Source organism: Vanellus vanellus (genome assembly GCF_965231255.1).
Source record: "Vanellus vanellus genome assembly, chromosome: 7".
Taxonomy (NCBI): Eukaryota; Metazoa; Chordata; class Aves; order Charadriiformes; family Charadriidae; genus Vanellus; species Vanellus vanellus.
Window position 1 is genome coordinate 22,430,644 of NC_138912.1, and position 23,747 is coordinate 22,454,390.

Consider the following 23,747-nt stretch of genomic DNA (forward strand, 5'->3'; position numbering starts at 1 on the left):
CCTCACCTGATCCTCCTCCGGGTCCGTCCTTTCACCGCCAGCCTCTCTTCCCCTGGCCGAACCCGGGCTTACGGAGGCGTTCGGAAGGCAGGACGGGCCCCGCCGGCGGAGCGGGGGTCCCGGGCAGTCCCGGGCCCGGGGGAGCAGGGCTCCGTACCGGCGGCGGGGCGGGGGCCAGGACCCCCGGCCCTGGTTGGGGGGGGGAGGGGGGGGGCAGGGGACTGTGTGCGGCTGTGCCCCGGCTGCTTGCCGCCTGCGTGCCAAAGAGAATACCCCCCGAACCAGATCTTTCCTCCGCAAAGGCACTTTCCCCATCGCCCCGCAGACAACACGAGTTTATTCCGACTCGTGTCAGCACCCGGGCTGGACCCTTTCCCTCTCCCTGCCCCGCCGGGCCAGGGCTTCCCGCGACTCTGCGTGGCTCTGAGCCCACAGTTTTCCCCGCGATCTGAGGCTGTTTGCTTTGATTTCGGATTTCAGTGGCAGAGAGGGGAGACGCCAGTTTCAAATTAATGGCGGGTTGGTCGGTGGCTGTTCCGTGCTTCGGTTTGGTTTGGTTTGGTGAAAGGTTGGACTGCGGAAAAAAATAGGACAATTGTATGGCTGGGAGATCTGGCGGCTTCGGAGGCTCCCAAGAAGTCACGATCCCTCCTGGTTTATTTACCAGATCCCCGGTGCGCATTTTAAATGCATTCCTGGCACAGAGGAAAGTGCATTCGCGATATATTTTCACTTTAAAGAACCTTTCTATAAGAGGGGGACGCAGGAAAGCGAAAAGATCTCTTTCGATCGGGGACTGTAATAAGGCATTTTTCAGGCATTTTAATTTCACCGCACGGAAGGAAAATAATTCCGAGATTTAAATTAAAGAAAAAAAAATACAAATAGAAAGCCGAGATTGAGAGCATCTCGAGTCAGGAAATGAATAATTAAGAGCAATTTGTAACTTTTGACACCGAAACTTTTGAGGACACGCCCTGACCGCTGCATAAAAACAAACCGAAAAGATATAAAATGGAAATGCTTGAAGTTTAAAAAAATCCCGATTTGCCGTGAGAAGGAAGGAGCAGAAATACAAACCCCTAGTCAGATCCCCAAACGAGGGGGTAGGTAACTGTCTTCCTCCTTCCAAATTAATGATTTCCAGGATACATTGCTTAAAATTTAGGGTTTAATTTTCGAAGATCTTTAACAGAAAATAGTCGGTGCGTTAGACATTATTTTTAGTTTTCAGCGGTGCGACCTGCTTTCAGACGCGATTGCAGTAATTCTGCCTCCAGTACGATCGGGAACACGAAGGCAGCCGAAAGAGGGGTTTCACTGTCGCTGATTTTTAAGAAAAACTCCAGTGAGATTCGTGAACAATTTTGGGTTCCGATTAAAAAAAAAAAAAAAAATAAAAAAAAAAAAAAACATTTGATTTGTTCTGTAAAGTGTATTTCTAGAGCTACAGACCTAGATATTAATAAGCAATTAAAATACATACGGGCGCGGGCTCCTGACTCACACACGCAGAGACAGCAAAACACGACCCGGACGAAAGCGGTGCGACTGGCTGGGTATATGTATATACAGATGCCGGCACTTATACGCAGATAAATACACGTAAATATCTTACTGCTCTGTTAGAAATAACCATAGAAAAGCCCGGGACAGAGCAAAACAAACTCGTGCGAAAAATATCCGGGCTGCAATAATTTGAATTATTAATTTTTAATCTTTTTTGCATCTGTTGCCTTTTAATACTTTGTAATGCGAGTTATAAAAGGTGCTTTGAATTATTTATCATGGAGTTGCCGAGGAAATTGCTGTCTTGTAACTTTAGAGGCAACATGTGCAGAAGGGCTTCTGAACAAATGAAGAAAACACACAGCAACATACACCCGCCGGTTTTAGTGGGGGAAGATAAATATCCGCTCCCTCCCCTCTGAAACTCTAAATACGTTTTAAGAAAGGCTAACAAAAGAATGCAGCAAATAACCCCGGCTCATCGGGGAAGGGACAGGGAAGCCAGCCGGCGCCCTGGCCGAGGCGGCTGGGAGGGGGTATGTAGAGGTGTTACTGAAGGGGTGGGGGAGATGGAAAAAACTCTATTTGTGCGAAAGGACTTGGATCGATCGCAGGGCAATGAGAGTTTCCACTAAGTTCAGAACCAATAAGTCAGTGTCAGAAGCAGGGGAGAAAAAAAAACTCAGCGAAAATACAAACAGATCATTTTTCAGCAAACTGCAAAACGAACTAAGATCTCTTGGCGAGGAAGATACAGAAGGTTAGGGTTGTGTGAAAGGAAAGCTTTAATACAGTGTGCACTCCACAGCTATATCAGCTGGGTGTTCCGGAGATAGAGACACCCAGGTAGCAGCGCCAGCGAAGCTGCACCGCCTGCGACTGTGCATCTCCCCGCACGCCCGGGAAAAGGCGAACTGCTCCCGTCTCTAACGCGGACCACCCCAGGTGCAAGCGGTTCACAACCGCCTCCCTTGCTGAGTCCCAAAAGGAGACATTTCCCTTTATTCCCGTCACTCCTTTCCTCCTGCCCATGCTAAGCAGGTGCACACTTATTTTTTTCCCCAAGTTATTTCTCGAAATGGAGAAAAATCGGGGGAAAAAAAGCGATGCTAGCAGTCCTGTCTGAGAGAGAGCGGGTTTTTGTCTGGAAAGGGGGCAAGAGAGGAAAACGGAGCTTTTAAATTTTCCCTGAATCAGATTTGTGGCAGGCAAAAAAAAAAAAAAAAAAAAAAGACGGAACCGTGCTACCGTGCTAGTCTGTTAGATTTATCTTTTTTTTTTTTTTTTTTTTTTTTTTTTACTGAAGGATTTTTCCTTCAAAGATCGAAAGCTGAGGAGAGAGAAGGTCTGTCTGTAAACGAACACCGACTGCGGGACACAAAATATTCTCTTTCTCTTCCCCTTCCCCTCCCTACATTTCTTTCCCTTTCTCTTTCTCTCTCCGAATCCCTTCAACTCGCATCCGAAAATAACGGGAGAGGACGCGTTGCATGGGGGACATGCTGCGGGGTGAGGGAGGGCGGGGTTCGCCAGGAACTGTAATTGACAATGTGATAGAAAATCGTGGAAAGAAAATGAAAGGCGAGAGGAAAAGCCCCAGAGCAGAGAGAAGGGGGACTGCGGCAGGGTCCGCCCGCAGCTGCTGAGCAGCTGAGCTCCGGAGTTTGGGAGCGCATCTCTCCCCAACTCTGGGGAGAGGAGCCGGTGCGGGCACTGTCTCCATCCTCGCCCCGCCACAATGGCCCTGAGGAGCCGCCGCTCCGGCGTCCCGGGCGGGGACGGCGGGAGGGAGAGGTGCTCTCCGGCCCAGGGAGGGGAGACGGCATACGGGGGGGACAGTTCCCGGCTAGCCTCCGGCTCGGGAAAATTCACTCTGCCTTCTCTTTCCTTCCCACCTTTCCTCCTTTCTCTATCTTTCTTCCTTTTTCTTTCTCTCTCGTTCTTTTTCCTCTTTCTTCCTTTTTCTTTTCTTTCTCTCTTTATCTTTCCTTCTACCTTCCTTTCTCTCGTTATCTTTCTTCCTTTTTCTCTCGTTATCTTTCTTCCTTTTTCTCTCATTCTCTTTGTCTTACTCTCCCTGTTTTTTCCTCTTTCTTTCTCTCTTTCTCCCCTTTTCTCTTCTTCTCTCTCTCCCTCACGTCTTGTTCCCCCCTCTCGACCCCCTGCCGTCACCTCCATCCATCTGTAGTGACTGGAGATTTTGCAGTACGAGTGGCGAAGAATCCACGACTAACGGTGTGTTTCTGGTGTGCGTGGGTTGTTGTGTTTTTTTTATTTCTCTTTCCCCAGCAGGGCACGGGGGTGTGAACCAGCTCGGGGGGGTGTTTGTGAACGGCAGGCCCCTACCTGACGTGGTGAGACAAAGGATAGTGGAGCTGGCTCACCAGGGGGTGCGACCCTGTGACATTTCCAGGCAGCTGCGGGTCAGCCACGGTTGTGTCAGCAAGATCCTGGGCAGGTAAGGAAAGAGGCAGCTCCTTCCCCTCCCCTGGGACGGCAACGGTGCATCCCTCCCCCGCTCCGGCGTGACCTCCCGCCCTTCCCGCCGCGCCGGGCTCTCCCCGCCACCTCCCCGGGCGGCCCCGGCACCTCCGCGCCGCGGGAGCCCGCGGCTGAGCAGGGCCCCCTCCTCCAGCCGGGAAGGACGTGCTCTCCCACCCCCCCCGCCCCCTCCCGGGCGGCGTTTGGAAACTCCCGGGAAAACAAACAATTTGCGAGGGGTGTGCGGGAGGGCAGGAAAGAGAACCAACCGGGGGTGGGGGGGGGGACGACAAACCAACAACCAAAAACGAAAGAAAGACAAAAAAAAAAAAAACAAACAAAAAAAAAACCCACAATAACAACAACAAAAAAACCCCAACTCACAACAATCCGTGAGCGGCCTTAGCAAATACACGGGTAAATAAACAAACATCAGGACAAATAAATAAATAAATGCCCGCGGTAACCGATCGCCGCCAAACGTGGTGTGAAAATATCCCCAGAGGCGAGCCGGGGAGAGGGAACGACGACACCCGGCGCCCCCGGTGCCCGGCCGCTGGGATGCGGAGGGGTGTCAGCGGGCGGCAGAGCCCGGGCAGCCGCCGGTGCGGGCGGTGTGTGCCGCTGCCGTGCCCTCGGCAAAGGACGGGCCGGAGCCGCTGCCGCCGGCGGAGCAGAGCTGCTGACCGAGCGGGGAGATGGGCTGGGGCTGCCCCCTACGAGCAGGGGTCGGCAACGGTGGTGGTGTGGGGGGGCTGAACTGCGCTCTCGCACAGCCCTGCCAGCGTCCCGACCCGGGAGAACCGGGGGCGGGGGGGGTTAACCCGGTACTGCCCGCTCCCCGCGCCCCTTCTCCGGTCGCCCGGCCCGGCCCCGCGGTCGGAGGGCATCGCCTCCGGGCCGGCCGCATCGGGGCGAGGGTTTTCTGTTTTGTGTCTCCATCCTCGGGCCTGAAACGAGTGTGTGCGTGTGAGGCGGGGGAAGGGGGAGGCAGCGAACAGCCGAGCGCCCCTCGCCTCTCACGCACAAAAAAAAAAAAAAAAAAAAAAAAGGAAGGGAAAAAAAAAAAAGAAAAGGCGAGCGGGGGAGCGAACCTGGAGAGGAGAAGGGACTCCCCCGGCCCCAGCCCCGGGCCCAGCAGGCGGCCCGGAGCCCCGCCGAGCCGCGCCATGCCGCACCCGAGCCGCCGTGGCCCGACGCCGCGCACCGGCGGGCCGAATCCGAGGTGGGGCGCGGAGCCGGGGGCCGCGGGGCGCTCCGGGGGGGGGGGGGGGGGCAGCCGTGATGCTCGGGGACGGCGGGGCTGTTCCTGGCACGGCAGGTCACTGACCGTCCTTTGTGCAGGTATTACGAGACGGGGAGCATCAAGCCCGGCGTGATCGGCGGCTCCAAACCCAAAGTGGCGACCCCCAAAGTAGTGGATAAAATCGCCGAGTACAAAAGACAAAACCCGACAATGTTCGCCTGGGAGATCCGGGACAGGCTACTGGCCGAGGGTATCTGCGACAACGACACGGTCCCCAGCGTCTCCTCCATAAACAGGTAAGAACAACCCCGCGGCTCTACTCGCGACCCAACCGCCTCTTTACTGCCCCATAACACCCCTCTGCACAGCGCGGGCGGCTCAACCCTTCCTCGGTCAGGTTAGGCCCAGCCTGCTCCAGGACCCCAGGCCATGGCCCGTCAGCCCCCGGCCCCGCCGTGACCCCCGAGCCTAGTCCCGGGCAGCGGGACCGGAGCCGGCTGTCCGCCCCCCCTCCCAGGCCCGGGCGGCGGGCGAGCGGCTCTGCCCCGGGGCTGACTGCTGCACGCCGCGGGGCTGCTGTTTGCTCCTGGCCCGGGGCGGGCAGCGCTGCTGCGAGAGCAGATGAGCTCCCCGCCGAGCAGCCCGGCGGTGCCGCAAGGTTTGGGGGGGCTGCTCGGGCTGCCGGGGCGACGGGCGGCGGAGCCGGGTTTTCCCTTGTCCTTCCAACACCCCTCCCGGGGTGTAAATGGCCGCCGGCCTTGCCAGGGTATTAGAGCCGAAAAGCTGCCGTTATCCGCTGCCAAGCCGGGCTCGCAGCCCCGAGCCGGTGAGGGCTGGAGGAAGGCTTCCCTGGCACCCGCTGCCCCCGGTTCGCTCCTCATCGCCAGCCCGAGGGAACGGCTAAACTCGCAAGGCGGTGTCTGCCCCCGGCCGGGGAGCGGCGCGCCCGGCGGCCCCCGGCTCGGCCCGATCCCTGCCCAGGCAGGGGGCTGGGAAGCAGCAGGGTCGATTCAGAACTAGCGAACGATCCCCCCCCCCCCCCCCCATCTCCTCCCCAGGCTGCTAGGGCGCGACTGCTGTTGGTGGCGGGACTCAGATTTGGTCTCAGGTTTGAGGTGACAAAAATAATACTCATAGGACAGGCAAAGGGAAAAAAAAAAAAAAAAGGATCGATGCAGGAGAAAACGGCCGGTGATAGATGTAATCAAGTCCTAACACACTGCAAAGCGCTCAGGCTGCTCACATGCCTGCACATTCAAACGCGACATACATCAGATTTTCACACTTTGGCAACACACAACACTCTTACTCACACAGTAAAAGTAATTACGCTGCTTTAGTGTAACGTATGTACAGATACTTTGACCATGCCCCCAGAAATGCAATCTCTAGAAACAGAGTAACAGGGATATTTTCAAAGGGTTCGTATGCAGGCACAAAATACCCCACCGACAGAGTAAGAATACATGAAATTTTGCATGCAATCCCAAATATACGTCGCTTCCCATTCAAAGAAAAGTATATAGGGTATATGTAAATATGCACACAGGCTGTTGTAGTGTCTGCATAGATAAAAATGCACAAGTCAGTATATTGGCCCTTTTGATATATAACTAGTTTAGCCAGATTTTTTTTTTTTTTAAACCTGGTGTATTTATAGCAAGGGAAGCAAAAAATAAATAGCAGGGAAACCACAGTGGTATTTTTTGTCTTGCGCTTTTCGTGGCAGATTTATCAAAATATGTCTAATAACTCAGACTGTGTATTTCTAAATCTGGCATCCTATATAAATGGGTTTTAATATTTTGCAAATGATATGGAATTATCCCAAATCATCTTGAAAACAGCAGGTAGAATTAGCTAGTGGAATGTACCTTGGCTAAGAAAGATTCCCTCAGACACACTGTCTCTGTAATATACTGCTAGGCTACCCTAGGAAATTATCCCTGTGTGTGCCATCTGTATTAAAATGGTTATTAAGTTATGAACAGGGTAACATAATACTGATCGGCTAATTATACACCCTCCTAAAAAACCTCCAGGTCTCTGTTACTCTCTCAGTCAGGTATTGAAATAATAACAGTTTGACATTCAGACACCTTACAAAGGCAGCTGCGGAAGGACAGCCAGCTGTCCCTGGGAGGAATTAAGCTGGTGGTACAGGAGTCCAGAGGAACGGCTGTGGGCTCTTTGGAGGAATAGCGTATACGGACCCGACGCACACGTATACTTTGGCTGGCTCAAGGGATGTCACCATCCAAATGTCACTGAAGTTTCAGCCTTACGCCTGCCGGACCTGACGCCTCGGGTCTGGGTTGCAATGTCCCGGGCAGAAGGCTGAGCACCAGGTTTTTGCTCCCACCTTTGCTACCAGTTTGTGGCAGGGCTTTGGGGGGGTTCTGTACCTCAGTTTCCCCACCCTGGAAAAGAAGACTGATCCTTCTCAGAAGGAGGTAAGAACAGATGTCAGTTAGTTGAGCTTATAAAATGCTTTGAGAAGGACAAGTGCTTTGTAGCTGCTAAGTATTATTAGATTAAAGAGGCTCAGCTGTGACCCACCATGTTTGATTCATACTGCGATGACATTCGAGTGTGTAGTCACCAAGGCACAAGAGCATTTTGGCTTCATACAGTTAAGTCTTTCTCCATTTCTTTTAAAAATTCTGGCCCGACTTCCCACTGTTCACCTTTGTATGGGGCTCCCCAAAACTCACATCCATAGGGAAGCGAGCCCATCATATCGCAGGTTGTAAAATTTGCAAGACTGTAGTAGGCAAGAACAGGACAGCGAACTGGGAAAAAACTGCAGCAGAATAGGAAATAGTGAGCATATAAGGGCCCGATCCTGGTGCCGCGGAGACTAGCGCGAGCTTCATCACTCCAGTGACTTTTGTGACTCTACCTCACAAAACTCACCAAACGCATAGACAGGACTAAGTTCACAATTTAAATATACATTTTGCTCTCTCCCATTGTAAAAAAAAACAACAAACCCACACACAGAATTGGATCAATCTTTTGTAACAGCACATCCCTTACCTGCGGTACGATCACAAATCGGAGTTAATCTAACGCTGACTCTGAGCAGCTTCAGATAGATGACAATTTTAAAAACCAACCTTCTAGAAATATCTGTCTTTGTATTTTCGCAAAATGCGGGGTTTCCAAAGCAAAAACTGCATTGGTCCAATGTCCATAACTGTTAGAGCTACATCCATGAGCAGTTTAACATCTTGAGACTATAAGCGAGGCATTTACAGAAATAGAAGTTATCTATGTCCCTAGATAGACTGTGAATACTGCACTTCAAAATGGAGATCTCCTTGTACATGGAAAAAAACTACTTTTGGTTATTATAAGATTTTCTGAAAAGGTATCTATTACATTTTACTTTCTTTCTTTCTGGGGATTAGTCTAACATTAACAAAGGCTTTCAGGTGAGAAACTACAAAACAACGCAGTTTCAATTCCATTTTTAAAGTCTCCCTAAAACATTTTAAAAATCTATTTTCCATTAATTATTTTTCTGTGATATATGAATTATGTGCGCGTACCCTGCACTGATCTGTCAGTGTTGTACTGAGGATATGAGGACATGTTTGGGACGACATGTAATTCAGTACTGAGATTTATCAGAAACTTGTTCATATCAAACTCACACAGATAAAGGCTGGATACAAACTCCGGTGAAAAACATTACTTAACTACTCTGTCAAGATTCAGGAAAAAATTAAGTCTTCTGCTATGCAGTAGGTTTGCTTTAATTATGGAAAAAAAGTCTAGAGAGTATACTAGTTAATAAGCAAAGTGCACCAGAACTGACAGGATCAAGACAGAGCAGTTATCTCTGCACTGGGAGCTTTCCTGTTCCCGCTTCATACATTACGCACTGTACAGTATAAACCTATTGCGTATGTGTAGGTATACACACACATATGTATACATACGTGTATATATATATACATGCATATATGTAACACACAGATATGCACAGTGCGTGTAATTGAGAAGCAGGCAAGTGACAGAAGCTTTTAATTCTTTGGTAAGCAATTCATGCTTACGTTAAATCACTTGAGCACCTTGCTTCTTGAGCGTCCTGTCAGCCCAAACTTTTCCATCTGTCATATGACTATAAACGAGTTATCTTTGGTCACTTTGGGTTAGAATATTTCCGTTGGATCTAGGCACTGCTGTAAGCCGTGTGGCGGCGGTGTCCTAAGTATGAACTTGGCGGCAGATATTAACGGGAATTTTTGCTTTGTGTTGCGGTACGTACAGTTAGCCTAAGAACACAGATTTCATGAGATAATAATCACCCCAGAAAAATCGTTTGAATTAGACAGTGTACTTTAGTAGGAACAGGACAGAGCACATCACGGACACACATTCACGGTTATGCAGCAAGTGATGCAATGGACATTGTAGTTTAACCATTATTTCCTGCTTCACTTAAATTCATTAATTGCTTACAGGTCCAGAAAGGCAAAGCAAAACACCCCACCCCACCCCACCCCCAGTTTGTCCCTCTATCCCAGCTCACTTGTGGCTGGGTTCAGTACTAGGGACTCCCAGTTAGTCCTTCTCCAAGGAATGCTGAAGCCAAAGCATTACGGAGTTCAGTCAGCTTTTTGGATACACTTTGGGTCCTGGGGTCCTGAGAGAAGACCTAACTAATGCCCCACGGCAGAGAATAGAGTTTAGTGGATATATAATCTCCGTCAAGCCATTAGATGTTTTTTCGATCTTCTCTTAGGTATTGCATATATGTTAATTTCTGGCGTTAAGCACTTTGTTTGGGGAGATCTTTCCTGTTTCATTATATAACAATTGGCTAATGATTCCTCATTAAAGTCTCCAATAATGATATGCTTTTTAAAAATACATATGGAAAGACACAAACATTGACTCAGGTTATAATATAGTGAAATATACTCGTTCATTGAAATATTATTGAGCATGTGGCCAATTTCAGTGGCCGTGGGCAGACCTGTAGTTTAGAGCAAAGAATGGCATATTAAGAGATCAGATTTCTCTTACCAGTTCTGCCATTAACTTTCTGGTTGATCTTGGGCAGGTGACACGGACTCCTTATGAGGCTGCTTTGCCATCTGTAAAATGAAAATAACAGTATTTAGCTACCTTCGTAAAACTCAGTGTGATCCTTCACTAAAAATGCCCATGGAGTTCAAGACGTAACGAGAAAAGGTTCCAAACTGGAGCTCGGTTGTTTTACATCCAGGGAGGCTTTAGCCCACCTGAGGGAGATAGAATTGAACAGAATCTCGATTGAGGTAAATGTAACATCTCAAGACAAACAATGGAGTCTGGCAAACGGCAGGCGTATCAGGGCAGGGGCTGTGTCCTATGCGGAAGAAATCAATGTTATGCAAACAGAGCTTTCTGAGTCACTCTCGCCAGCCTCGCTTGAGAATTTCCCCAAAGCGTACCCTGTCCAAAGCCACTGGCGAATCTCTCCTCCTCTTTCCCAATGAACAAATCTGGTATTCTTGGAGGACGGGTAATGAGCCTAGGGAGAAGCCGGAAGAGTACAGGGTATCTCTAATGGCGGCTTGTTCATAGTGACCAAAAGTAGCGACAGCTGCACGGCCTGCAGTGAACACGGGCTGAATTGCACAGTTTTAACTGGCAAGTGCGGGTGTCACACAAACCTCTCACCAGCATCAGTGTTTAGTAGCCACATGTCATTTTTCTCAATAGAGAGGCCAAGGATTAGACTGGCCATGTGGACTGGATTAGCCTCTGACTGGCAATGGGTCGGCACAAAGCAGGGGTGAGGAAAACTTGTCCGACAGTACCCAACAGAGTTTACCAGGTCTTGTAACCCGGCACTTCTTAGCGCACACAGAAGGAACTCGGGATCCTAGCAGGGATCCGCTCACTTAGCTGATGCTGCGACTAAGGTTCCCATTCAATTTCCTGCATCAGGGCATGCTCTCAAGGTAGAAGACTTCTACTGCCAGTTGCTTTCAGCCGAGGAAAGAATGCAATTGGGTCACACAGGGCTTCATTACAAGGAATATACTCCTTTAAATTCAGATTCTTTTCCATCAGACACAAACCTGGTATTATCTTCTTTTTATCATTGCAAATAAAGGACAGGCTCATAAAGCAGAGGTTACAGACAATGTTACTGCAGCTGAAAGAGTAAATGAATGCTCACAGCATTTCTCTTTGTCTTATTCCTCATATCTGCCCACTGGAAGGTTGTATGGTGGGAACTACAATAAGCCAGCCGCATTTTTTCTAATTTTCATATTGCAGACATATTAGCTCAACGGAGGCGGTTAGCAAGTAAAATTGGTTGTGCCTGGGAAGTTCTGAGCTCCCTGTTCTGTGAACCTCAAAGTTCAGAACCACGTCAGTCTCTTTTATCACCTAAAAATCCCAGCCCTTCCTTTTGGTATAGATATACAGAAACCTTGATTTTTGTCGGAAGTTAAACGTTTTCAGGCTTTTGCATCTAGTGAATGATTGCTGCATTCTGCCATGGAGGTAGCTGCATTTCAGCGCTGGGTGAGTGAGTCTTACAGAGCTAAACCTCATTTACCAGAATCACTATTATGTGAAAAAACTCATTTGACTTTGGGAGAAAAGAGGAGAAAATATAAGTGGCTTGGCCAAGCAATGATGAAGTGGTGAGAACAATACAGTGTTCTGAAGGGCACAGTCCCTCCAACAGGAAAGGAATTATTCACGTTTAAACAAAGCAGTATAGCCAGGAATGAAGGGGAGGAAATAAGAAAGGAAATATTTAAATGGTAGCAGAAGGTATCTCCTGATAGGGAGGTCCATTAAGTTGTGGAATTGCATCCCATAGGAATTCCTGATTTCTTGGTGTGTATGTATCTAGATGGCATTCATAACAAGCAAACATACAATAAGAAACAATCTTGCATTGGCTAAAGAGATAGATAATACTCTAGCAGGCCAGCTGGACCCTTTATGATAGGATGACACGACGCATACAAAACAAAGTCATGTTTTCAGCAGTGTATCAAATATCAAAAAAAAAATCCATCTCTGTTCCTAAAGCCCATTCAAACACAAGATTTCCATATTACTTGAATAAAAAGATTTAACTTCAAAACAGTTGAACAAGGCTGAGCTTCACTTAGATTAACTTGCCATAGTCTTCAATTAAGGCATGTTGAAATTTAAATGGCGTTCAGGCTCACTGGTTACAGTCAGCAAAATATTTAGGGATCCAACTTTTGGGGAGGGTCTTTATAAATGGAAAGGTAGAGACTTTCAAAAGCATTTGTCATTGGCCTGACACCCATGCAGTTAACTAGGGCTTTAGGAAATCCCATCTGTGTGTAGAGGGCTCTGATGATGATTACTACTCCTGAAAGCGTCGGAAGGGTTTGAGTTTTTCTCCCAAACATTAATTCTTTAAACTGAGTGCTAACAGGAATGACGATTTTTCCACCACAGTCCCAATTAATCTATTGGAAACTATACATATATGGTCATATTTACCAGTACCAACTGTTTAAAAATACCAAGGCAGAGCCTAAATCATCAATTGGCATAAAAATCATGAGTGCTTGTAATACAATGTGGGTTTGTTTTTACTTGTTTTCTCTTTTCTATCCTAAATTTTTAAAGGGATTTGGATATCTGACTCCCATTAAATGACTTTAAAAACACCTTAACAATGCAGTCCTTTGAGCCTTCAGAGAACCGACAGGCCCCTTTTCAAGCCGCCCCAAGCACTGGAAACATACTTTATTAAATGAGAACTGAAATTCTCATGCTATCACTTGACTAGAGGAGCTGGAAAACCCACAACAAACACCGTTAGGCTTGTGATGAAATACTAGACAGTATGATATTCGGCGCTAGCCTCCAATTTTCTCTAGTGCCAGTAACTGAGAGCTGATTTTGTAGCACTTATATGGCTATCTACCCAGCTGAAAATCACAAATCTAATCACTTGGTTTCCAAACTCCTCAGAGTGCACTTACAAATATTCATTTCCAATCAATTTGCACCTGCTAATATTTCTGAACGCTCACATGTGATGACAGAGTCAGAAGCAATGCTGGTGCTCGCTATTTCTATTGCAATAGCATAAAGAGGCTCTGTGCATAGATCACAGCCCATTGTCCAAAACAGGCACAGCGTAAATAGGAATTTCTTTCGAGAGGTTCTTTTAGCAAATCAGCACATACATGCATCTTTCTTTACGTCATCCCCTTAGCTTCTAGTAGGTTCATAATTCAGACAGTTCTCAAGGTGTTGGGGATCCTGAAACAAACATCTTGATCTGTTAAAAGAAACGGGAAATGTGGCCCGGGCTCACCCACCGAGCCCAAGTCTAGGTAAAAGGCAGAGCAGAACCGGAGAGACCTCTTCCTCGGGCTCAGATCTGACAAGACGAAGGCTGAACACTAGCTAGACTGCAACAGCCTCCCCCCTCTTCCGATAAGTAGGCATATAAATAAATAAATAAACGGCATCCTAACTGCACTGAGAACTCAATAAAACAATCACATCAAATATGAGGAGGTATAAATCTCACGTCTGCACAGGTAACCCACTCAATTGCTTTTATTATGGCTCAGCCTGACTCCATTTATTACCATCCATGGCCCGGGTGAAGGATGTTTGCATGGAGGGTGGTCTCCTGGTGAAATCCTATCCCCGGAGCAGTGACAATCAGCCCATACAGAGGTGGATTTTGGTGGGGAAACCAAAGGCAGATCCATCTGTCTGCATGAAAACCAATCAATAACCCTGTAACTAGACCCCTTGTCGCTGGGAAATGGACAACACAATAGTTCAATCCTGGAGCCATAGGAGAGGAATGGCTGTGGCTGGGGTGTGAAGAATGACAGGGTGTATGCATGAAGTGTTTGAGACGCAGGGACAGAGTATGGCTGCCCATCGAGATATTGAGGAGGAGTGATGGGATAGGAGGAGCGTAGAAGGTACATTTAGATATATGGTAGGCAAATCTGAAAGGCTGGTGTGTTCAGAGGTGGGTACGGGGAAGGAAAAGCAGAGTTATACGGCGCTTTTTAGTAGGACGTTTATATGGGGACTGTGAGTGCAATGCAGATAGGTACCTTTGGGGAAATGCTCCGGTTGGATACTACATATGAGTATGTTGGTATATGGCAGGGAACATGTATCTCTGGGCAGGCACGTAGACGGTGACACAAAATGCTGGTAGGCTAAAGGAAGCATACGCGGGAGTTTGATGTGGTCGGGGAAGGATATTCCTTTGTCCTCTGTCTGGCTGGGGATTTATGTGTGTACCAGTTTTGACAGAGAGGAGAAAGAGTGATGTGCCAAAAGCCTGAGCTAACGGACTGTGAGTTCACAGATACGCTTTCCAGAAAATGCTATGTATGAAACATTTACCCAAACCTCGCTGTTAAATCAGGAAGGGAGATTCTGGTGGCTTGTCTCTGCCTGTATGAAAAATAGAAGTAGGACATTTCTTGCTGCTGTCATCCCCTAGCTCTGCGGTTCCTGTAGCGTCTCTAAAATCTGTACAGCATATTGTTCCTCAGGCTTCTAGCAACTCCCCCGACATGCACACACATGCATACACACACAGATATGCTGAGGTTGCCTCTGTTAATTGTTCTCTCCTGGGGGCCAATTTAGTTTTTATTTCTTTGGCTCCATTTTGAACAATTCCTCTTCCTTCCAAGGTAAGCACCCTCCCCTTTTTGCAGGGTCCAAGGCACAGGGTTAAACTTCCATCTCTGGTTGGGAGGCAAATTGCATCAAGAATAGCTATCAGCCATCACCGTACTTCAGTTGAGGGGGCAGCTATCCATGTTCTGCAAGGCAGATTGATGCCTGTTCGTCAATTTATAAAAGGAAAGGCAGAGACTGCGACCAGACGACAAAGTCACAAAGAAACCCTCGCATATCTGTCAGACAGGGTGCCCCACACCACCTCTAGTTTCAGGGTAGGTTGGATGGTTCTGGCAACAGTAACAGTACCCCTTTCTTTGGTCAGGGAGGGTTAATATCCCAGCCCTTTGATTCCCAGAACTAGTCCCCATTTTCTTCAAGCTGGGCTGAAATGTGAGGGCACCCTCATTACCCCACTGCCCATTTCCAAGCTCTCCCTCCCTTTAAAAATGTGGTAGAGTCTTTGGGCAGTAACATTTGGGCACTTCTTAAAGGGACTATTGCCTTTCAACATCTTCCTGTTTCTCTACAAATTCTTTTAAGAACAATTTTTGGTCATCTGCCTTTAAAAAGAAAGACCGCAGCACAATGTAGCTATGTAATAATGCCTGCTGTTAATATTTGCCTGAATTTAGGCCCTTTCTTGGTTGTTTAAATTTAGACTTTGGAGCTTGAAAAATTATACATTTATACATAAATTATACATACACAAAAAATGCATATACTTATTTATGAAAAGAGTAGAGAAGGGAGGAGATGTAGAAGAGAAGAGGAAAGGAAGGAATAATATTTACGAAGAAAAGGAGATCACGTTTGCAAACTGAGTGCATAGGGGAAGTGTATTTCTGGGACATGCTACGTACCAGGGCCAAGGCTCTGTAAGCAGAGGCAGAGTGGCAAATTAATAATGCCACAAATTCCCTCTCCCCTTGGAACGAACAGCAAATTTAGAGTTTTAAAGAGAGAATGTTTGTGGTGCTGCCTCCGGCAGACAGACAGCCGCAACACGAAGCTTCCAGAGCCGGGGGAGCACAGCTGGGTGGGGTTGGGGGAGGAAAGGGCAGGAGATAAAGATGGAGTGAAAGGCTATGGCAGATTTGACTTGGAGTGTCAAAACCAGACCTGCTGTGGTTTTCCAGACGGCAGTCTTGGCCACTGTGCCAAACAAGATGTGGAGAGTCATCCAGTATTGACATCCAACTCCCTTATGTGGCTTTAACAATTTCAGGCTCCATGTGTGCCCGAGTCGGGGGTCTGTGCGTACGGAGGCAGCAGGGATGGGGACAGAGGAAGCGTATCTGGCTGTGCGTGGATTCTTGTGAGGTGCAGAAGCTGGACAGCAGGGAGGAACTGCATGGGCGAGTTTGTATGCTTGCACGTGAGAGAGCATGTGCACATTTGTAAAAAGATGCCTGCCGTGATTCTAACCCCCTTTTGCGGCTTACATGGATTTTCGTGACCCGCAAATATTTAAAGAAAAATACACGTGTATGGGTGACCCCGCTTTGGGTCTTGGTGCCCAGCGCGCAAAGCTGGCACAGCTGGTGGCGCAGGGAGACATGAAATGGAAGGGAGTGTGGCCTGTTTCGGGTGGATGTATATACAAGGAAATGCCCCTCGGACAGTGAAAGGCAGGGGATAAAGCGATCCTGGGGAATACAGTCTTTAGAAGAGTGCAAGAGGAGGGTGCCATCCCTGTAAACGAAGCCTTTGTACTGCTTAGAGCACCACCTTTCCAAAATGCCAGCACCTTCGGCACCATTTGAATGTGCTCCTGGATCATTCTGTGCGGTGAAGTAATTTGAGCATGGAAACCCGGGTGCGTTTGTGCAGATAGACTGCTGAGTCTCTATTGTTCCACCAGACAATCTTCTCTGTAATGGATATTTGGGCGAGACATGCCCTATACCCCATGACATGTGTACGAGGACAAGCGTGGACATATCACTAGGGCAACATGTCCAGCTGGGAATATAGACTTATAGCAAGTAGGTATTACTGGTCTGTGTAAGAACTAAGAATAGTCTTATCCATGGAAACAACGTTGTAACTCTGCAGTTACATGCAGGGAGTCACAGGGGCGAGCAAAGGCATGGCAACACACATCTTGGGAAGCCTGTCTAGTTTCGTGGGGCTCTGCACAGGATTCTGCGTGCCTGCTGCTCGATGGCAAGGCGGTCGTGTGAGTGCACTGATGAACTGTGGCTGTGAACAGACGCATGGGGGACCTAGCAGTGGTCCGTGTCTTTGTCAGCAGTTCTTTTGAGTAGACCTGCGTATACGGTGATATGGCAGCCATACCGCTAATGTGTGAGGACAGTGCAGCTGGTGAGATGGGCAGTGTCAGTAACACAAACATGTGTGCGAGTGTGCGTACGACAGAGCGGCATCTGCTGAGATGTGTGAACACAGAAGGCGTACGGCAGGGCAGGTACACATATACATGGAGATACCACGTACAAATGCGGGGACGTGTGCCGGCTGGGGGTACCTAGTGCATCTGAGCGAATGAGGGGTGTATACAGCATGATATATTTGTCAGGGAGTGGATGTATGCTAGTTCACCTGATACATGATGCAAGAAGGGGATACCTGGGGATAGTGGGGGCAGAGGGGGTTATGCTAAAGGAGATATTTCTAACGATAGCCATAGTTTAATGCACTGGACTATGCCCTCCTCTCCTCTCCTTTCCCCTCCCCTCCCCTCCCACTCTTCTCCTCATTACCCAGGTTATCTTGTTTGGGTTAAGAGGCCAATTTCAACAGACTATAATTGAAGAGTGAAGAGAATCTGATAAGATAAGGAAGGGACATCATTCCTCAAGGGATCAATAGAGGTTTCATGTTCCTCCTTCCCCTGCTGTGTCCCTAACACGCTAACGCTCTGTGTCCAAGGGCCTGGTTTATTTGCTCTGCTTGTCTGCAAGCCCGGGAAGGAAGCGTGGGAGTAGGGGGGGCTGTAGCCCCCGTCTGTCACACAGCCAGAGCAGGGTTGGGGACATAAGGAAGGGACAACGGGGACACCGGTGGTGATACGGTCCCCTCTGGGAGCCAAGAGGAGGCAGGGAGGTGACAAGCCTGATGCCCTCCTGGCCGTGGCAGGGGCACGGGCTCACAGGGGAGGTGTTCACCTTTGGCCTTTTATCTCGGCATTGTGCTCTGCAAGGGAAGGATATTGATAATTTGTCTAGATTTAGACTTGCTTTTCCTAGTGTCCCCGTGCAGGCAAGCTCAAAGCTTTTTATAAGCACTCACGGGGCGACCTCTCAGGGCCCCTCAGGGTGAGGGAGGTATAATTACCCCTACCACAAGGAGGGCCGGTAACTGCTCCCGATTAGGTTCGTGTTAGGATCTGAGGTTCAGGTTTGGTGGCCCCAGTATCTCATGAGCCATTCTTAGCAGTTTTTTGGACCAAACCAGCATGAGAGGATCCCCTTAAGAAACATGGGGCTGCCTCAGCAGTGAACACGTGTCCCTCCATGGCAGGGCTGCCAGGGCTCCCATGCTGCACGGCCAGAATTTGCTCCGCTCCTGCCTCACGCTCCGTGGCAGGAAGATGCGTGTCTCACACAAGCTATGTGAGATCCATACAAACCCTTGGAGCAGGGATCAGCGCTGCCTGGCACGCGCAGGCAGCCGGGGCAGTGTAAAGAAGTCCCTCCGGGAGGCTCAGCCTCTTGCATCAGGCGAGCGCTGCGGGTGCTCCCCTGTCCCCCCGGCCGGCGTAGGGATGCTCGGGCATGGGGAGACGAGCTGGGAGGTCAGCAGAATGCAGGATCCAATCCAGATCCCATACAACAGGGCTGGGCAAGGTTCTGGAGAGCCGGAGACACAGAGGGGTCTGGGGCTGAGATATCTTCTTCCAGCTGATTTCTCTTTTATTTTTAACACCCAGAGAAACAGACGCTGAGAGCAAGTCAGTCATGCAGTGAGCATGTGGCAGAGTTGGGAATACAACCCAGATCCCCTGACTCCCAACCTCAGGCTTTAACCACTAGACCATGCTTCCCTCTAAGCCACCTTGAACTTTCCTCAGTGAGGATGGGGGCTACTAAGCCTCTGTGGGCTGCAGTTTACCAAGCTGTCAGGAGTGTGCTCACTGGACCGCCTCACCAGAGACAGCCTTCCTCACGCACGCTAAAAAAGTTGAAAAGAAATTCATTTCATGGCCGGTGGTTGCTTAAAAAAGGCGATTCCAGCATATGTATGTGATAAATGTTAACTGTGCATTAATCGCATTAAAGAGGACCCTATAAACTTTTCATTTCTAATTAAATTCTGGCCGGTGATTCTGGCGAAGCCAGCACACTCCGGGCCTTTGTTTATGTGGAAAATTAAAATGCAAATACAATGGAATTTATTTCCATTACTAGAGTGATATGCTGGGCTCCGCTGTTTAACAGCCTCCAATTATTTTCAAACAGGTCTCTCTCCCACCCCCACCCCCCCTTCCTCACTCCCTCATTTTTTTCCTCCCCCTATTACCCTGATGCTGCTACCCCAGTGTGAGGGGTGGGAGCTGCTAAAGCAGTGGGTGGGCTGAGGATGGTGTCATCTGTTCAAGGTCAAATGCAGGCAGGAACACAGAGGAGGAAGGGGGAAAAAGAGTGGGAGAGCACAAACCAGGAGGCAGGGGAAGTAACAAGGTTTGAGCTAATCCAAGGAGGACTAAGGAGTTCCCCGTTAGCAACCTCACTGAAAAATATAAGCTAAACTCACTGGCTTGCTAAATCCCAGCCATACAGGTGACTTGACTGAGAGAGGTCACGGGTCTTTCCCCGATGGGATATTTTGGTGAGAGGGTACAGTTGAGAGCTCTCTCTGGAAGTTTTCTGGATCTTTCACAGCCGTTTTCATAGACTTTGTCTGGATGTGACTGCTGCTGGGCCAAATCCTGATGGCTGAGGAAGCACAGAACAGGCCCAATGCCAGACACATTGCCTGCACAGAGCAAATAAATCTGTGCAGCAATGACACATAATCATCAGCTGAAAAATAACTGAACTCTCTTGTTCATTTCCAAGGGACCAAATGTGGCTACGCTGTCTTAGGGCATTAGCACACGATATCCACACGAGTCAGAAGCCGTTGCACAAACCCAGAGATTCATTGTGCATTTAAAATTTCTTAACACGTATATTTACTGCTAAATGCTGCTGACATAGAATCCCATCCTTCTTACATATTAAAGAGACCTAGGTCACTTCAGACATAGGAACATCGTCAAGCAGTCACACACAGATCAGAGGCATCTGCTACCTGACACGGATGCCCTTCTGCGTGTTAATACAGAAAGTCACACAAGATGACCCTTGCAAAGGCGAGTGTGCACTTCACTGTAGACGTATGTAGTCATTTACAGATACCTTCACAGACTCAGTCAAATCTATTCAAAACGGCACAGTACAGTCTTGCATGTATTCGTGAAGAAACCTAGGATATGGAGACATCCAAAAAACGTAATGAAAAGTCGTAGCAAAACCCCTGAGCGCACCAGAAGGCGCACACACATGTAAACATATTCACATAGCCTTAGAAATATGCTGACACACACGCGCCCGGTTATTCACAATTAAGTGGCCACAGACCTTGAAGCACACGGCTGAGAACCGGCCAGACATGCCACCCCGTGTGTCACACAGGCGCAAGCGGTGTACCCTTAGCACGCCCTGCTGGCAGGGAGGGCTCGGGAGCCAAAGGGGTATTCTTTTAGTGCGTGTGAGCATCTTAAGGAATCACCTAGTGTAAATGATCCTGCCCCAGCCGAGACAGGGAAACAGGAGAAGGACACATTCACTTACAACATTGAAAAGAGGCCATTACCCAGTCAAACAACCCAATCCTTGACATCATTATTCAATACACAGGAGCCCTGAAATGCACACTAACTCAATCACAGAGACACACGATTACAAAATAATACTGATGGAATCAATGAGACAGACATGCGGTCATACAAAGCGCACCCACCCTGGTGTTAATACACAATAACAGCTGCCCACCGAGGGAATACAAAACAGCCATTCACCACCACAATGGCAAAACACGGCCCGCGTTCTCAAAGGAGACTCGAAAACTGTGGCGACAAAGCCCACCCTTGCCACAGGGGGCTTAGAGCAAACCTTAGGGTGTGGGCAAAATCTGGCGGTGGTCAGCCTCGCGACTAACAAATAGTAAAAGCCTCAGCAAGGAGGTTCACGTCCTAGTGAGGCTGGTGGACCCCCAGGGCACTCAGGACCACACAGGGCTGCACCCACAGCCATCGAAATAGACCAGTCCGGCAAAGTGACACCTTTGCTCAATGACCAAAAGTACCGTGCGGTCACACGAGCAGGAGTGCATGACATTCAGGACTCGCCATAACACAAGCCAACGTAAGGGAAGCAAAATCTACTGAATATCAGAAATGCAACACATCCACGCTACGAACGGATGCAGACGCTGTTCAGCATCCAAAGCCACAGAACCACCTCACAGACGTGCCTCCCCAAAACAGCCCAATCCTCTTCCCAAACCACAGCAGCACACCCAAATCTGTCGTAGCACTAGCGTCTTTCCCCTTCAGAGAGGAAAAAACCAAAGTGCCCGCAGAAACCACACTCGTAACGCCGCAAATGATCGACCTTCCTTGCGCCTGGCAGACTGTGCCCGAGCGTGCTAACCCAAGCGCTTAACACAAGGCCCGAACGGCCAGCTTTTGCAAATCCTCCGTGATCTGCTTGGGAGGGAGGCAGGGGAACCGGACTCCGAGCCCTTTCCCGGGCACAGCAGGCATCAGCTCGTAGCGGGCGGTGTGCTCGGGAGTACGCTGTTACTGAAAACGCCAGCAAGGCTGGGGGAAGACTGCTCGTCGGTTGTGTGTGTACAGGAATTCCCCTTCCTCTACCGAGTGCCGCTGCTTGTAGCCATTAAAAAGCCCAGGTCCTCATGCTGGGTGTTCAGTGAGTATTGATTCAGTCTGCAAGCAATTTTAATATTTCTTCAGGGACTTTCCAGCAACAGCACAAGTCATTAATTCACCCTCCCAAATTGCTTATTCAATAGCAGGAACATGGCTCCTGAATAAAGTCCCAGAATTTATGTGACTCACATGAGTCAGGAGGTCAAACAACTGTTATGGAGCGAAGTCAAAAATCCAAATAAAATATTGACACTTTTTTGGGGAGTGGGAGGAGGGAGAAGGGGGAAGGGAAAGAAAAGGTATTTAAAATAGGGTTTTGTTGCAATGCCCCCAGGATAAAGAACGGAAAGAGATTGAAGACAAGTTGGAGTTTGTAAAATCAATGGGATTTATTGCATATCCGCTTGGCATTTAATAACTCCTTCCTTCCCACCTCCCCCTGCTCTGTATGTACATGGGGGAGATAAACTCTTCAACAAAACTACAGATAGCCAGCCACAAAGTACACAGAGGGACAGCCAAACACCAACACACGAAGGCAGGCACGTGCGGGGATGAGTATTACTGTAAGGCAGCAGCACAGCATGAGAAGATCCTCTCGGGACCCGGGGTCTTGACTGAGCTAGACAGACCCCATCACATATGGTATTACATATGACCATGTAGTAGCGTACAATCTATGTCCACGGTCCTTGTAAAAAAAAAAAAAGATGGGAGGGGAAACTGAGGCATAGAGTGAATGAAAAGAGCCTGCTCAGTCGCACAGCCCATCAACAGGGTGGCTGGATCAGGATCCAGTTAGTGGTTTTGCTGCGGAAGGACAGTGCCATTCACGGGAATGAAAGCACACACCGGGACCGGGATCAGACCGCAAGAAGGCGTCCATCTCACAGGAGGGACACACAAACCACACAAGAAGAAATGCATCCACAGACACCAGGCAAGCCCATCCCTATGCAGACAGATGCACACAGAGATACCAATACATACGGGCTTTTACTGAGCTCATTGCTATTCAGAAGGCACCGCAGCCAGATTACACACAGAAGTAGAAACATACCTGCAGACAGACATACATGCAAATGACTGTGCCTACAAACTCACAAGCACACCCGCCGCACACCCCGATACATCAGTATAGCCCCGTACAGCTGTGCATCCACACTGAAAAAGTCACGCAATCCGACGTGTTGCTACAAACCTAGATTTTACCTACAGTGGTATCCGTACATAAACAGATGCCCACACATACTCAATTGCAGTCTGCACAAGCGTATTAATATACAAGATTGTCTCCTTATTATATGATACCGGTAACTGTTTCAGTGAAATTATGCTAGTTTTCTGCAGTCAAAGATTTGAGACGGTAGTAGCCGTCCAACAACATTTATTCATTAGCACTAACTCCATAAAAAATAAGCACACAAAAATAGAGCCTAACATCTGATCAAATAGTACTTGATGACTTGGGATATTTAAGTGGGCTTCCTTTGCCTTGTTTGGGTTTTTTTTTTGTGTTTGTCTGGTTGACTTTTTAGCAAAGATTTAGGGCAGGTGCTTTCTCTGAGTTGAGATTTTCCAAAAGGCAATTTTTCAAGGGCTTTTTTGCATTGTGATAAAAATAATTCTTCACAACATTTTCCTCCTAAGACATCTTTTCACCAAATACACAGTGTGGTATTAAAATTAAGCAAGGCAATGAAAAGTTTGAAATTTCCATAATGATGCTTTAAAAAGATTAATATTTTTGCATTAAAAATACGCTTCTGTGTTATTTCTAAGATTGTTTTGTTCGTGATTGATTTTGCAACTGCCCTTTAAAAACAGCAAGATAGCATCTTTGGGCCACCTTATGCTACCTCTTGTCTTCTTAGACTACAATATATTCAAGAAAAAAATGTAAAAGTAGTACCATCACCTGTGTTCCTCTTTGCT

The 23,747-nt window shown here is 48.3% G+C and overlaps 1 protein-coding gene across 2 annotated transcripts in view; it reads left to right on the top strand.

Annotated features, from left to right (window-relative positions):
- The window catches only part of PAX2 (paired box 2), a gene marked incomplete at both ends in the record, with an annotated part of 84,780 nt that overhangs the window by 183 nt on the left and 60,850 nt on the right, over positions 1 to 23,747 (top strand). For both annotated transcript variants that reach the window (XM_082486099.1, XM_082486098.1), the window contains 2 exons: positions 3,799 to 3,967; positions 5,335 to 5,532. In XM_082486099.1, coding sequence (XP_082342225.1) covers positions 3,799 to 3,967; positions 5,335 to 5,532 — 367 coding nt within the window. The remainder of the gene's footprint in view (positions 1 to 3,798; positions 3,968 to 5,334; positions 5,533 to 23,747) is intronic.